At 42.3% G+C, this 16,094-nt stretch overlaps 1 protein-coding gene across 1 annotated transcript in view; it reads left to right on the forward strand.

Annotated features, from left to right (window-relative positions):
* Positions 1–16,094, forward strand: part of LOC127414712 (probable voltage-dependent R-type calcium channel subunit alpha-1E) — a 229,162-nt gene that overhangs the window by 149,843 nt on the left and 63,225 nt on the right. The window contains exons 13-19 of the mRNA XM_051652917.1: positions 284–396; positions 1,771–1,883; positions 2,034–2,165; positions 3,059–3,128; positions 3,447–3,564; positions 4,146–4,213; positions 4,300–4,391. Of these exons, the coding sequence (XP_051508877.1) occupies positions 284–396; positions 1,771–1,883; positions 2,034–2,165; positions 3,059–3,128; positions 3,447–3,564; positions 4,146–4,213; positions 4,300–4,391 (706 nt within the window). The remainder of the gene's footprint in view (positions 1–283; positions 397–1,770; positions 1,884–2,033; positions 2,166–3,058; positions 3,129–3,446; positions 3,565–4,145; positions 4,214–4,299; positions 4,392–16,094) is intronic.

Consider the following 16,094-nt stretch of genomic DNA (forward strand, 5'->3'; position numbering starts at 1 on the left):
CCAGAGAGGTCAGCAGAGAATGGCCAGACTGGTTTGAACTGACAAAGTCTACGGTAACTCAGATAACTGCTCTGAACAATTGTGTTGAGAAGAATAGCATCTCAGAATGCTATTCTGAGATGCGGGTTGTTGTTGTTTTGGCGGCACGAGAGGGGACCTACACAATATTAGGTAGGTGGTTTTAATGTTATTTTTACAGCAAATAAGTGAATATTACTGATTTATTGCATTGTGAATTATTAGCAGCGTAACGTAACGTTCAAGCCATTCCTTTCTACTGCAGACTATGCAGAGTTCCTGTTTCTGGGCTTGTTTCTCACTGAGATGTTTCTAAAGATGTATGGACTGGGGCCCAGACTCTATTTCCACTCCTCTTTCAACTGCTTTGATTGTGGGGTAAGTGAATTTGCTGTTATCCTTCCCATAATCCTCTTTTAGGTGTCGAAGAGGAGGTGACTCCAAAAATAATCATGAAAGATAAAAGACATGCAAAGAAATAAGAGGAGATGAAACTGGAGATCTTATATGATCTTTTTTTTAAGCCACTCAAGGCACTATGAACACGTCTTTAATTTCTATGTAAATTTGAGAACCCAGCTCTGAATATCAATATGTGGCTTTATTTAATTTAAATTCAGTTTTAGTTCATATTCAATAACACTGCATTGGCTAATCTTTAATTATCAGAGTATCTTTAAAATCTGATGTGTGTGATTTTTTTAATGTTAAAATTATCATATCACAGCTTAATATGCAGAGTCAACTCTAAGTGACTCTGCAACCCGTTAACACAGCGAGTCTGTGACACTATCAAATCATAGCTCTGTTTGTTTGAATGTTGCGACAAGACTGACACAGCAACATTGACTCAACAAATGGTGTGAGTTTGGGACCTACCTGTTTGTATAACTAATGGAAGATGGGAAGAGTTTGAAAACAGTGACTATGGCTATGTTCAGACTGATGGCAAATCTGATTTTTTCTCAAATCAGATCTTTTCAGGCAGACTGTCCGCACTATTAATTGCAAGTGATCAAATCAGATTTGCGCGTTCAGACATAACCAACCTATCTGCATGGGTTGCTTTGGTAACGAGGTAGGCGTACCCACGTGACGATGCTTTCAAAACAGGTGTGGGAAAAATGGAAGTGAATCATCTCGCTCTCCAAATAAGCGCCCTGTCCAGTCGCGGTGCAGAACTCCTCCATCGCACAAGAACAACTCAGCGACGGAGGAGACTGGTAAATATTGTGATGTTCCGTGCTGCAGTCACTGATTTTTTATGTCATCATTGTGTGTCGCGTTAAGAGTGACGCAAAAGTCCATTTGAAATCCGATTAGAGCAGCCAGAGCATCCAGACTGAGACACATCTGAAAAAATCAGATTTCAATCGCATTTCAAACCACCTCCCCATGTGGTTTGAATCAGATTCGGAAATCTTTTTTTGCTGTCCAGACTATCAAAAACTCATCTGGATACAATCTGGATATGCAAAAAATCTGATTTTTAGTGGCAGTTTGAACAAGGCCTAATTCTGCAGTTCTGTTTGGTCACGCTAGTGGCACAGAAATTACACACTTCTTTAATTATAGCATTAAGTATAAGAACATTTGCAGCTGATCTAACCCAATAGCAAGTATGCAATGTACTGTATAGGCCTCAAGCTGATACTGCAATAAAGAAACGAGACCAGAAGGAAATTATGAAACATGCATGTTTTTATGATAATGAAATCTAATCAAGCCTATATATATATGAATTTCTTCCAGGTGATAGTGGGCAGCATATTTGAGGTTCTCTGGGGGTTCTTTAGACCAGGCACATCATTTGGAATCAGTGTTCTGCGTGCCTTGCGGTTGCTGAGAATCTTCAAGATCACCAAGTAAGTGCAAGCCCGCCTGGAATAGCAGCCCCCTGGGTTTATTTTCCACTATAAGAGGCAATAATCTATTTACTGACCTGTGATGCTTTTGCTCAATTTCTGGATGTCCCTTTGCTGAACTCAGAGATGCTGTATTTATGTGCTGTTAAGGTACTGGGCGTCCCTGAGGAACCTGGTTGTATCTCTCATGAACTCCATGAAGTCCATTATCAGTTTACTTTTCCTGCTTTTCCTCTTCATTGTGGTCTTTGCCCTTCTGGGCATGCAACTCTTCGGTGGAAGGTAATATATATTTTATCAATCCGACAAGCAACACCCAACATAGTGGACAATTTTGTGGACATCATGAGATGCAATGCATTTATTTTTACCCTTTAAAGGGGTCATACATACATACATACATATCATACTTTATTATTTAATGTTTTTTCCCTAAGGTTTACTTATAATGGTAGTAATTTAGTTTTTTGCACCAAAAACACAATTTAAAAAAAAATGTAATCATCATTTTACACCCTCTCTATGATTTTTTCATTTTTTTTTTATTGCTGCTTAAGACTTCTATGTAAATGCCCCCTTTACCTTTGAAATGAGAAAGAGCATTCTGGCACCGCTCATGCATCTTTGAAGTTTTTATTCTTTGTACTGAGCGAAGAGGTCAGTTTTTGTCTCATTTGGATCCTCTGTTGGTCTAAGATCTGTACGCCATATGAATACACAGGTCAGAGTGTGATCTTTGTTACACAGCGAAAGATGTACTGTAAACTTTTCACATGTGCTTGCACATCTGCCCTCCCATGTTCTTCTGCATAATATCACTCTTGTGGAAGTGATCCGGTGATTGCGATTGCCAGCGACGACAATTAATTGCATATGGCTGGCTCGCCATACCTTTATGTCACATGCAATAACACCTTAACATCATCAGCCAACTGCTTCGCTTTTGACTCGACAACGAATTGTATCAATCCACCAGACCACTGGCAACAAATTTCATGCTACAAAGCAATACTTGGAGTGCAACCATGACTGTGTGACAGGTGTTGAAATACAATAGAAGATTCATCAGGTTTGTCAGTAAAAGCAAATCATGTATTATTCAGGATCCTGGTCAGACTCATATTGAATAAAATGGCTTGCACACAGATGTCGCATTTTCTTTTTTCTCTCTACAGATTCATTTTTGAAGACTACACCCCCACTAATTTTGACACTTTTCCAGCAGCTATCATGACAGTGTTTCAGGTAAGACTCAAAACAGTAATCAGAGTATAATGCATGACTCAGGATATTTCTTAGTGAAATATGGCTAAGAAGGTCAGCTAAATATTTAGATCAAAATCTAATTACATTGATTCAGATTCAGGGAGGAAATTAGGATCAGAGCACAATACTACTATTTAACTACTTTGTGTATGAATATACCTGTTTTTCACAAATTATACTCCATGTCTTTCAGGTCTTAATGAGTTAAATGCAAGAGACTACAGTGGCCCCGCATAGAAAAAAGATTTGGTATACTCTGAAATGTAGATAATAGTAATAAATTAACTTTCCTTTTAGATTCTTACTGGTGAGGACTGGAATGAAGTCATGTACAATGGAATACGGTCTCAAGGTGGTGTCAAGTCAGGGATGTGGTCGTCTGTCTACTTTATTGTACTGACTCTGTTTGGAAATTGTATCCTTCCTTCATTTATCATCCATTACCAGCAATGTCTGCCATGCATATACAATATTCAATTATGAAAACAGGCACAGATGTCTACAGCTTTTAAGATATGGAGTTTTAGCTACAGTATTTGAATGCTTTTAACATTTGTTAAATACTAATTTTAACCCTTTCAACTTACATTTCTTTCTTTAATCCAAAACTTTGACAAAATTCTCTTTTAGGAGATATTTACGTTTAAAATTTACAGCCTCTCTCTTTCAGGAAAAATAATAATCTCAGGGCCATTTTCAAGTTTTTGTCCAATAAAATGCTCTTTAGAATGAGAATGTCCTCTCCCCCTAATATGTAGCACATCATAGTTCATGGTTTAAAACAAGGACCGCTCTGATACGTTCAGCCCAACTTCAAATTTCAATAGAAAATCTTTAACTCAGAAAAGAAAACTGCTCTCGTCAATTGATTTCATGGCATCTTTAAGCTTTGTTCTGGATTGGTAATATGCTTGGTTGAATTTTTGCTTCTTAGTTTGTGTGATTAATGCTGCATAGCACTTTGTTTTGTGTCTAAATCCTTGACAGAATTGTCAGATACACTCCTTAACGTGTTCTTGGCTATTGCTGTTGACAACTTGGCCAATGCCCAGGAACTCACAAAGGTTTATCTAGCTCAAGGTTTTTTTAGTCTCACAAACTAAAACTTTAGTAATTCAATTGAATGACACATAGCCTTGCTATTCCAAAGGACGAAGAGGAGGAAGAAGAGGCGTTCAATCAGAAACATGCTCTGCAGAAAGCCAAGGAGGTCGGGCCCATGTCCTCGTTTATGTCCTCAGAGTAAGTGAACCAAGCACATCCTCGCCTATATGTTCGTCCTCTCACAGAGATGCTTACTAACATTGCTAACACTAGTCTCTTGTCTGGACATTTTATTTTAGGCTGGATTCAGATAATATTTTAGACAAATCGAAATTGGAACTGTTGCCAAAATATACCTGTAGGAATTTCCTGGCCTGATCGACTTAGATGTAAGTCAGTTAGTTTTAGTCTATAATGATGTTGTTGTAAGGTTGCCACAGTATAAGTAGTTGGTAAAGTTTTAGCTTCTTTAGATATTTTGCCTTAAAATCAAGGTCAGAGTTGTTGAGCATTGTGGATTTCATGTGTATCACCCTGTCTACACCGGATGCGAGTAGTGCGTCACAATGCATCAAAAGCATACCTTTCCCCTTCTGCTCAATGAAGCTGTCTACACTGGAAGCGTCCGTTGCGGTGTGGCGCGCCGACAGTGTCACGCCGTTTTGTGCTGCACACGCTGGCGCTACTCCTGCCAACAAGACAAATAAATGGTTTAGAACGTTCACTTTGACGTGTCTAGTGTAGACAGCCACAAGCAGTTGTGGCATTACATCAATAGACACGCCTAGTGTAGACAGCGTGTATGACTCAAATGAAGTTAAATAAGTTTGATTTGATTTAATGGCTTGCAGATTTTTGCTGCAAGATAGGAATGTAGCAACAAGCATTTCAACTTGGAGGCTTTTACAGCTAGTTTATGAAAGACAGATTGAGACAATTACTTGGCTAACAATATACTTGGCTAAAAGGTTATACACAGTGTCCTTATTGATATATTGCATTGGGATTTTTTAGGGCCGTTTATTCTTAAAGCACAATCATTTTCTTTAAAATCAAAAGTAAGTTGTTATAGCAACCGGCAGGCTTCCCAGCTTCTTCAGGAATGAGTCTATTATGTTGTCATAGAGACGGCTTCGTTGCCATCAAAAGGAGAATTACTGAGTTTTAAATGTTTTATATTGGTCAGCCTGAATACACATATGCTATTTTTTGTAAGAACAGAGAAGAGGCATCTAGCTCTCCTTAATCTAAAAAAACAAAACAAAACAGAGAATCGGCAACCAAATGGATAAAAATGAATATTTACCAGGGAGTTTCCTTAAATTGAGTTCTCATTTATAAGCAAACACAGATTCACCTTCCTATATTTTTGGGAACTTTTTGGGTAAATTTAACCAAAAATGAAAATTCTGTCATTGTTTAGTCACCCTCATGTTGTTCCAAACCTGTATGAATTTATATCTTCTTCCATGGAACACAAAAAGAGATATTAGGCAGAAAATCAGTTGCTATTAATTGTCATTGCATCTTTGTCCCAGACAATGAAAGTGACTAAAAGTGACCTAACATTCTGCCTAACTCTCTTCGTGTTCTAAGAAAAAAGAAAGTCATATGGGTTTAGAACAGCATGAGGGTGAGTAAATGATGACAGAATTTTCATTTTTGGGTAAATTATTCCTTTAACACTGCATGGATGTGATGCCAGACCTGAAATTGAGCATGTGCAAGTATGGGATGACAGTCTAGTGTGTTTTTGGCATGACAGTCCACTCACCTTTACATCTCTTGATTGATCATAGATGCTTTAGAAGCTCTTAGGTCCATTTTTGCTTCTCTTTTTCCTTGACATATTAGGTAGGTTGCATAATGCAGATACATATTGCTGTCACAGTAGAACTTTGTGAGTTGGATGATTATTTGAGTGCAGATGCAAATATTTTCATGCTGGAGGTGATATATATAGTTCGATGAAGAAAATTAAGCTCAGCCAGAATGAAGTTGTCATTCAAGAAATGTAAAAGGTTTTCAAACTTTTGGCAACTGTCTCCATGCCCTATACAATGTTATTATTTTTTATTTTATTTTGGGCAGGCTGGCAATTTGCTATACATAATAACCAATGTTTGTGGCTTTGTTGGATAGAAAAGAGGCTACGTCATTATAGAGCAATAAATAAAGGAATCATTCACCCATAAATTAGAATTATATAATTATTCACTTATCCTCATGTTGTTCCAAACCTGTATGAATGTCTTTCTTCCATGGAACACAAAAGATTGAATTTAGATTTTTTTTTTCTCTGTGCAATTACAAGGACTGGGGACTGGAGCTTCAAAAAGGACACAAAAACACCATGGAGAAACAGATCAATGTTAAAATCTTGACATCCACTCTACAGTTGCTCTCCATTGAAATGTCCATAGCAATGTCTAATTCGTAAACAAATCATTCAGACTGTATTTTTCAACCGGAGTAAGTGATTCATTTAAAAGATCTAACTCGACAGATCTATTTTCATGAAGGAGATCTAGGGTAGATGTCAAGATATTCAGTGATATTCATATTCAATTTGAATTTCAGTCATTTTATAATGCAGCAAACGAATCATATGGACCACTTTTATTATATTTTTATGATTCTTTTGAAGCTTGAAAGCTCCACACCTTATTCATTGTAATTGCATGGAAAAGAGCGACCAGATTTAAAGAGCACCTATTATGGTTTTTCAAATATTACCTTTCATGTAGTGTGTTATGTAGCTGTTTGTGAATGCAAAAAATCTGCAAAGTTTCAAAAATCAAAGTGCACGACAAATGGAGTTACTGACTCCCAAAAGAAAGAACCGATTCTGAACACCTGAAACGCGTCATTAGTAATTCCAGACTTACTTCCTGTACTAACCTATGTAATTTGTTAACAAAAAACCCCACCTCTAGTCTTCATTGGCTGCTTGCGAACAGCTTTGACCCACCCTCAAACACTACACTAAGTGGTAGACCAATCACAACAGACTGGGACATCTGACCAATCAGAGCAGAGTAGGCTCTCTGAAAGGAGGAGTTTAGAATGAATCCTTTAGAACGGATCATTGAATGAGTCGTTTTTGACACTGGGAAATAAAGGTAATGCTGCAATTTATTTTGACCTTGGATGCATGTAAATCTATTGTATGAGACCTTTAAAACAAAATTAGGCACATTTAAAACCATAATAGGTGCTCTTTAAAGGTGCAGTATGTAAGATTAGAAACCCTTGTTATTAATGACACCTGTGGCCGTTAAGTGAACTGCAGCCAGCTACCTGTTGCTCGTGCTCGTTCACACACTCCATAGGGATGCGAGCAAGCGAGCATCGACCAAAACAAGATGTAACATACAAAGAGGCTGACAGTGATTCACCGGCATCATGCTGACAGATAAGGTAGCATAATTAAAATTACACAGTTATGATTGTTTTACTACAAACTTTGAGACTAAACTAAAACTACTTTTCAGCTAACATAGCATACTGATACACAGCTACATATTACCGAACTATACCAGACAGTTTACTGTTGCACTGCAGTTATGTTGCACTATTGTATGTTTTGTGTGTCATATGTTGTACTATGAATAAGAAACCAGCATATTTGCTTAAATTTATCCTGTATACCTGACTTTAATATAAAGAGAAGATCGTTGAAATTATTTGAAAGTTACGAAGCAAGGTAGCTTGCAATTCGTCAGCGTTAGTAGGCAAGACCAAGTTAGCTAAAATTACACAGATCAATCCTTATGGCACTATATTTCATATGCTTTGCAGTTATGTAAGCTTACCTGTCCAATAAGAAGAACGCCAATTCAGGGTCGGTTTTGATCCCCAAAACCGAACGAAGGTCCCTCCTGGAATCAAATGCCCTGCAGATGTTCACTCTAGTTTTCACTAGACCACGATCACGTTCCCGCTTAGCTAGACTGGATTCAAAAATAAGTCTATTTTTGTTGTTGTTGTTGTTGTTTTTTGGCTTACTCTGAGTTTGTGTGGGAGCTGGCTGTTTGCTGGATTCCATCCCTAAGATAACGTTACCTAGTGTTGCAGTTTGTTGTCGCTGTTGAATAGTGGAAGCACTGAGGCAAGGCTCTCAGGAGCACACATAAATGTCACATCCTTTGGATTTTCCTGGCAAAAGCGACCCGCTCCCTTCGCATGAAAATCAGTCTACAGGCTTTAACAGGCAACCTAGGCAGTCCGGGAAGGGCTCATTTTTTAAGTTGCGTTACACATTGGCAAAAAAAAAAAGCTGAATATTACATGAAAATTGTTACATATTGCACTTTAAAAAAATAAAAAATAAGAAAGAAATTCTTGTCTGTGTTCACACACACACACAAAAAAGTTTCTCTGGCCAATCTGACTCAAATCCATTTAGTTTTTCTCTAAACAGGACATAAACACATAATTTTTAGAAGCCTGATGCAAACCACATTTAAGGAGCTTATAAATCCAATTAAAATCTGATTATTGTTAATGCATCACAGTCTGAACGGTCAGATCGGATTTCATGTATTTTTTTTGTTATTCGTGTGTGACAAGTTGTCAGGTTTGAGACAAAAAGACATATTACTGCATTTCAAACAGCATAAAATGATGCCTTTACAGTGCACTTCAAAGGGAAAATGATAATGATGGCCACGCTGAAGAATTTTCAATAAAAATTACTTATAAAGTAAGTTCATAATGACGTTTTATTACACCTTTAAGCCTTCTGTCTCAGTGGATGGTCTTTGAGGGGAACAGGGCATAGGTATGATCATTTCTGAATGGAATGCATGTCGGGATTCAGGGCTGATCTGGCTGTTCTGTGTGTGTGTGTGTGTGTGCGTGAGTGATCTCTCTCGGGGGATGTTTGTTTTGGTGTTTGACAGTTATCACGTGTCGGTGCACATGGCTTGTCTCTATTGAGCGAGTCTTGCGCCAGCGCGCTTCTTATTACACTCACCTGTCTCTCATCTTCTCATTACCTGCTGCCTATTTATTCTTCCTCGTTTCTTCAGTTCTTCGATGGAATTTCTCCTGAGAACTCTTCTCTCTATTTTCTCCAGTCTATGTATCAGCCACTTTCTAAGCGGATACGTTTCCTTGTTGATTTTCCCGATCCCATACCGCTCACTTCCAGCGTGGCATATTATTCTGAAAAGGCTCTGGGATTTCCTGTTTTTCTGATCCTTTTCTCCTGGTGTTGCTATTCCAGTTTGTGCCTCCTGTGTTTTCTCCAGATCCGGTGGACTGGTCAGCGATCTTCCCTCTGCACCTCTTCTACTTGATCGTCTCAACCCAGTCTGCTCCGCCCCATTGTTTGTTCGGTGTTCACCATCTCGTCGGAGCACAGACTTTACATCCAACCCACTCATGCTGACTGTGATACATACGTATACATTGTGTGTGTGTGTGTGTGTGTGTGTGTGTGTGTGTGTGTGTGTGTGTGTGTATATATATATATATATATATATATATATATATATATAGATAGATAGATAGATAGATAGATAGATAGATAGCTCTTTAAAAAATTAAGAGACCACTGCAAAAGTATCAGTTTCTCTGGATTTACTATTTATAGGTATGTGTTTAAGTAAAATTAACATTGTTGTTTTATTCCATAAACTACTGACAACATTTTTCCCAAATTCCAAATAAAGTTGTCATTTAGATCATTTATTTGCAGAAAATGACAACTGGTCAAAATAACAAAATGATGCCATGTTTTCAGACCTTGAATAATGCAAAGAAAGCAAGTTCATATTCAATTCAACAAAATGCTAATGATTTAACTTAGGAAGGGTTCAGAAATCAAGATTTGGTGGAATAACACTGATTTCCAATCACAGCTTTCATGCGTCTTGGCATGCTCTCTACCAGTCTTTCACATTGATGTTGGGTGACTTTATGCCACTCCTGGTGCAGAAATTCAAGCAGATCTGCTTTGTTTGATGGCTTGTGACCATCCATCTTCTGCTTGATCACACTCCAGAGGTTTTCAGTGGGGTTCAGGTCTGGAGATTGTGCTGGCCATGACAGGGTCTTGATCTGGTGCTCCTCCATCCACACCTTGATTGACCTGGCCGTGTGGCATGGAGCATTGTCCTGCTGGAAAAACCAATCCTCAGAGTTGGGTAACATTGTCAGTGCAAAAGGAAGCAATTTTTCTTCCAGGATAACCTTGTACGTTGATTGATTCATGCGTCATTCACAAAGACTAATCTGCCCGATTCCGGCCTTGCTGAAGCACCCCCAGATCATCACTGATCTTCCAACAATTTTCACAGTGGATGCGAGACACTGTGGCTTGTAGGCCTCTCCAGGTCTCCATCTAACCATTAGACGACCAGGTGTTGGGCAAAGCTGACAGTTGGACTCATCAGAGAAAATGACCTTACTCCAGTCCTCTACGGTCCAATTCTTATGGTCTTTTGCAAACCTCAGCCTGGTTCTTCTTTGCTTCTCATTGATGAAGGGCTTTTTTTCTACCTTTGCATGACTTCAGCCCTGCCCCCAGGAACCTGTTTCGAACTGTCCTCACCATGCACTTCACCCCAGCTGCTGTTTACCATTCTTTTTGTAGGTCACTTGATGTCATCCTACGGTTGTTGAGTGACATTTGAATGAGTTGGCGGTCATCCCGTTTGTTGTCCCCAATGTCTGCTGCTTGACCTTGTTCTTATGAACCACCATCTTTGAAATTTTAAGGATGGAAGCAACCTGATGCTCACTGTATCCCTCTGCCAGTAAAGCCAGAATTGAACCCTTTTCCTCACTGAAAACTTTTCTTTTGAACTCTTTTGCCATGGTCAGTAGTTATTTTTTGATTCCAATTACATTTGAGGTACTACTAGCATTCTTTTTGCCATCCATCTGGTCCTATTGTAAGAGGATAGTGATGACCACAGCCATGGTTTTATACTTTTCCTCGTTAAATAAGATTTGATTTAAGTGATCACCTAATCAGTAACTCATTAACTACAATGAGATGTGCTTGTGTTGGATTCAACAGACACTGGAATGGAATAGCTGCCATACATGTTCTGGCACCAATCAGCCATAACATTAAAACCACCTGCCTAATATTGTGTAAGTCCACCTCGTGCCGCCAAAACAGCGCCAACCCGCATCTCAGAATAGATTTCTGAGATGCTATTCTTCTCACCACAATTGTACAGAGCGGTTATCTGAGTTACCGTAGACTTTGTCAGTTTGAACCAGTCTGGCCATTCTCCGTTGACCTCTCTCATCAACAAGGCATTTCCATCCGCAGAACTGCCACTCACTGGATATTTTTTGTTTTTGTTTTTGGCAGCATATATATATATATATATATATATATATATATATTTATATACACTCTGCTCATTCACTTCAGTGACTGATTTAATAAACTATCTGTCATTCATCTGCTCTTGGGTCCTTGCCGCCTCTGCTGAATCCTAACAGAAAATCCAGCCGTGGATGTACCCAGTGGATGAAACCTTGATTAAGACCACCCTTGCTCAGCAGGGAATGTTGTTGGGGCATCATGCTGATCAACTGAGCGCTACTAATAGGGCTCTGGAAGCCATGGCGACCCGACTATCGGACATCACAGCGCAAGTACATTTCCATACTCAGCCGGAGGCAGAGCCATCTACTTCAGCCTCATCTCAACCCGGTGCTGACGCTCTCCCTGTGTGGGAACCCCACCTTAATCCCCCATCCCCTTATGATGGTAATCCAAAGTCTTGTAACCATTTTTATCCCAATGCTCTCTGATATTCACTCTTCAAACCTCTTTGTTCCCTTCGGAGGTGGCCAAGGTTGCATTCGTTATTGATCTCCTAACTGGTCGGGCCTGGGACTGGGGACCCGCTGCCTGGGAGAGTGATGTACCATTCTGTGCTTCTTTTCAAGCCTTCTCCACAGTGCTTAAGAAGGTTTTTTGACCATGCTGCACATGGGAGGGAGGCAGCTTGGCTGCTGACTGAACTATGGCAGGAGAGGAACACTGTCTCAGATTATTCCATTGAGTTCCGGACTCTTACGTTTTACAACGGTTGGAATGAGAGAGCTCAATGGGACATTTTTCTTGGGGGGGGTTATCAGAGGCAATTAAAGGATGATATCTATTCACTCGATTTTCCAGAAAGTCTTGACGATCTCATTGATCTGGCCATCCAAGTGGACAATCGTCTCTCTCACCGTCGGAACCGCCGCCATCTACTCTCAGCGATGGATTCTAGTCTCCGAGAGCTTCCATCAGCTGTCCCTCCTCATTATCTGCTGGATGCCACAATAGAACCAGAACCTATGCAGCTGGGCTGAGCATCACTCCCTAAGAAGGAGAGGGAACGACAATGTCGGATGGGTCTTTGTGCCTATTGTGGTGGAGCAGGCCACATTACTGCTGGATGTCCAGTAAAAGCCACCGCTCACCAGTAATTAGGGAGCTACTGGTGAGCGGGGTCCACAAGGCTCAGTACAAATGTGGGTGGTGTATTTGGATCAGTGGAAATGTGAACGGTGTGGAGGTCGGTGACACCACATTCATGGGAATCTCTTGAGAAGATCGGCTGGAAATCATGAAAGAGTTCTGAAGCACTTTCTCTGATCCTCTGTTATTAAAGCATCTGCTTTGGCAAGCTGCTTATTGACCTCGGCCTCAAAGCCAACGTAGGGTTCCTCTGGTGAGGAACAGGTTCTGTCATCACCAGGAGTTGTGTCTCCGGGTTGAGTCACAAGAGAGTATACGACCATGGCAGATTGGTTTGCCTTGTTGCACTTTGTGGCAGGCCACCGTGATCATTTTGGTCGGGAAAGTGGACAGGACCCCGTCCAGGTTGTCGTCCCTGGCTAGTGATGGAGGTAATTCTCCTATCACTGGCACTGTCAGTTCGAAATCATGAAATGAGTTATCTATCAACATCCCTAGTGGTTGCTGCACCGTCAACTTAATTGGGACATGCGTCAGGTTCTGAACCAACAAGTAGGTTGAACGGTGGCTCAACTTGAGCAGGGATGTGCCGCAGATGGTCAGATTGAGTTCCCAGAAGCGGGGCAAGGGTTGGAAGAATGCCTGTGGGCCAGGTATCTTCTGTCCTTTAGAGATCATCAGGCAGATGGGAACACCTGCTGTTCGCACGGGAATAGTCATATCTACCTCGCTAGCAGCCTGGCATGCTTGGGGAATGGTCTGGCCGGATATAATGTGTTCTACCTCAATGGTCAGAGAATGCCTTTCGGCCCGGGCTTGGGACCACAGAACCTGGTTGACTATGTCCAGCTGAGCACCTAGTCTGACAAGAAGGTCCATCCCCACGAAGAATGGGGGTGTGAGTTGAGGGACTACACTCACGAAATGCATGACCTACCTTTTCCCAATCCATACGGTGAGGGCACATACCCCAATCACTTTGAGGAGACTTTGTGGTGACCCTGCCGAAAGGATGCAGTGACTTTGCGGTGTGAAGAATGGAGGAGGACTGTGTTGACACGAGTTGTCGTACAGGTCCTGTCTCATAGCGGCCTTTTCTGACCAGAGTGCTACAAGCGCTTCTGGTGTCACTATACCATTGATGTGCACGCCTCCCACTATGTGGGGGCTGTACAGGTTTAAGTTTGTGTTCTTCAGTGAACAAAGGAAAGACTCGTGGTCATGAAATTAGTTTTGACTATCAACCTGCGGCAGCTGTGGGCTCACAGGTGGCATAGAAGGATTTGAGCCAGGGTCAGGCTCTGGAGGAGGCATGGTCATTGGTAGGGGTCCTCTGGACTCCTGGATGATGGTGACTTGTCCATCTGAAGCTTGTCTCCTCCAGACCTGGTGCATTACATCCTTGGAAGTACGCAGTTCTCAGGCATCTGTAATACTAGTGCGGAGGCTCATGCCTCTTCTGCGTGATGGCGAAAGTGCCTAGGGTAGTGGAGGCTTCGTCGGTATACAGCGAATACTCCTCGTGTAGGGCTTTACACAGAGCTGGGTAGCAGTCTTGGGTACCAGTCGGTAACATTTCCATGAACACATGGACACTCCTCACCGTGGTCTTCCATATGAGCTTGAGTTTTTCATGCAATGAAGCATGAGGTAAGTCAACAAGGCAGCGCTCAATTTCTCTGAGATGATCATCGATGTTTGAATCTCGACTACTCGGGTCAAAGCACTCTATGTCCCTTGCGACGGACTCGAGTTGTCGAATGCGCAAGCCTTGATGTCGGTATGACCGCAGGTCATCCGAGTAATCCGAAACACCATAGTCACTCAGATTGCTATAGCAATGAGGATGACTTCTTCCCCTTCGTGGTGGGGATGGATTCCTGTCAATGCGTGTGCGTGGGCCCCGTGTTGCATACAGCTCCCTGGCTAATGGGGCCCTCGAGCCGCTAACACCACTCTGAGCTTGGAAGTAATTTTCCCCCCTTTTTGGGGTGGAATCAGTCTGGTCAAAACGCAAGGTGGCGTGACTGAAAATGGACTAAGGGGGCAACCGGAAGGAGGGGCATCTGCATCCAACCAGCAGGCCGCTGGAGGAGCTTGAAAAGCATATAGGAGGACGAAGTCAGAGACTGTACCACTAGGGGAAGCTCAGCTCCTAGTGTGTGTCCTTGAGTTTCCTAGGGGCACATTTCTACTGGTTGTGCTAAAGAGAGGACCCTCTTCGATGTCAGATGTTGTGCTGTGCATTTCCTGTGTGGCCAGGTCAGCAGCTGCACTTACCTGATCTGGCTCTGCTCTTAGCTGTGCAGCTTTGAGCTGCCTGCGCAGGGTTTCGTTTACCTCCTGCATCCAAGCATTATCTTCCTGTGCCTGGACTCTCTCAGCTTGGGTGCACCTAACTTATTGACGCAGGTTAAGGTCCGGGATTGTGCGCTCTGGCTTCCCAACCAGGTTTTTGACATAACCAACTAGTTCCTGCAATGCTTCATCACAATGACTAACATTGTAGCCATTGAGGTTATCTCTCTCCTCTACGGAGAGACGGAGGACAGCTTCGACCACATCTTGCAGTGCTGGGTCGTCGGACCTCAGAGGAGCTTCAGCACCAGCCATGTGGGGCGATGTTTTGTTACAGTTGCTATAATGCTGACTAAACGCACAGGTGAGAGGCTTCGACCTGTGGCTTACGGTTTACTGTTATGCAATGTGCGAATTTCACGTCCCTGTGTACGCACAACACGTCTCGAGAGTGAGCTAGGATTAGCCAGTCATCGAGATAGTTGAGAATGCGAATGCCCACCTCCCTTAGCGGGGCAAGGGCAGCCTCTGCGAACTTCGTAAAGATGCGAGGAGACAGGGACAGGCCAAAAGGGAGGACTTTGTACTGATACGCCTGACCCTCAAACGCGAACCGCAGGAAGGGTCTGTGTCGCGGAAGGATCGAGACGTGGAAATACGCATCCTTCAGGTCTACCGCCGCGAACCAATCTTGATGCCGGACGCTCGCCAGAATGCGTCTTTGCGTCAGCATCTTGAACGAATACCGCTGAACCTGGGCGGGTGCCTGGCGAACTGAATCGCATAGCCGAGTCGGACGGTCCGGATCAGCCACCGCGACGGATTGGAAAGCGCAAGCCACACGTCCAAATTCCGCGCAAGGGGGACCAAGGGGACAATGCAGCGCAAGGTGCCACAGCACGTCGTGGCCGTGCTGAGTCTAGGGACATCGAAGCACTTACCTGGCTCCTTGTGACCACCCCCGGAACAGCCTGGGATGGGGGAGGAAGAGGCCTGTCCTCATAACCCGTGGAGACTGCCACATTGAGGGCGGCTGTGTGCCACAGCTGGGCGCTCAGGGGCGGAAAGGGCACCGCTGGAGCGCCAATCCTGCAAGAAAAAGTCCATAAATGGTAGTCGTGGTGACGACCAAACGCACTGGGTATGTGACCCAGGGAGGAAGG

Source organism: Myxocyprinus asiaticus, chromosome 24 (assembly GCF_019703515.2).
Source record: "Myxocyprinus asiaticus isolate MX2 ecotype Aquarium Trade chromosome 24, UBuf_Myxa_2, whole genome shotgun sequence".
NCBI lineage: Eukaryota > Metazoa > Chordata > Actinopteri > Cypriniformes > Catostomidae > Myxocyprinus > Myxocyprinus asiaticus.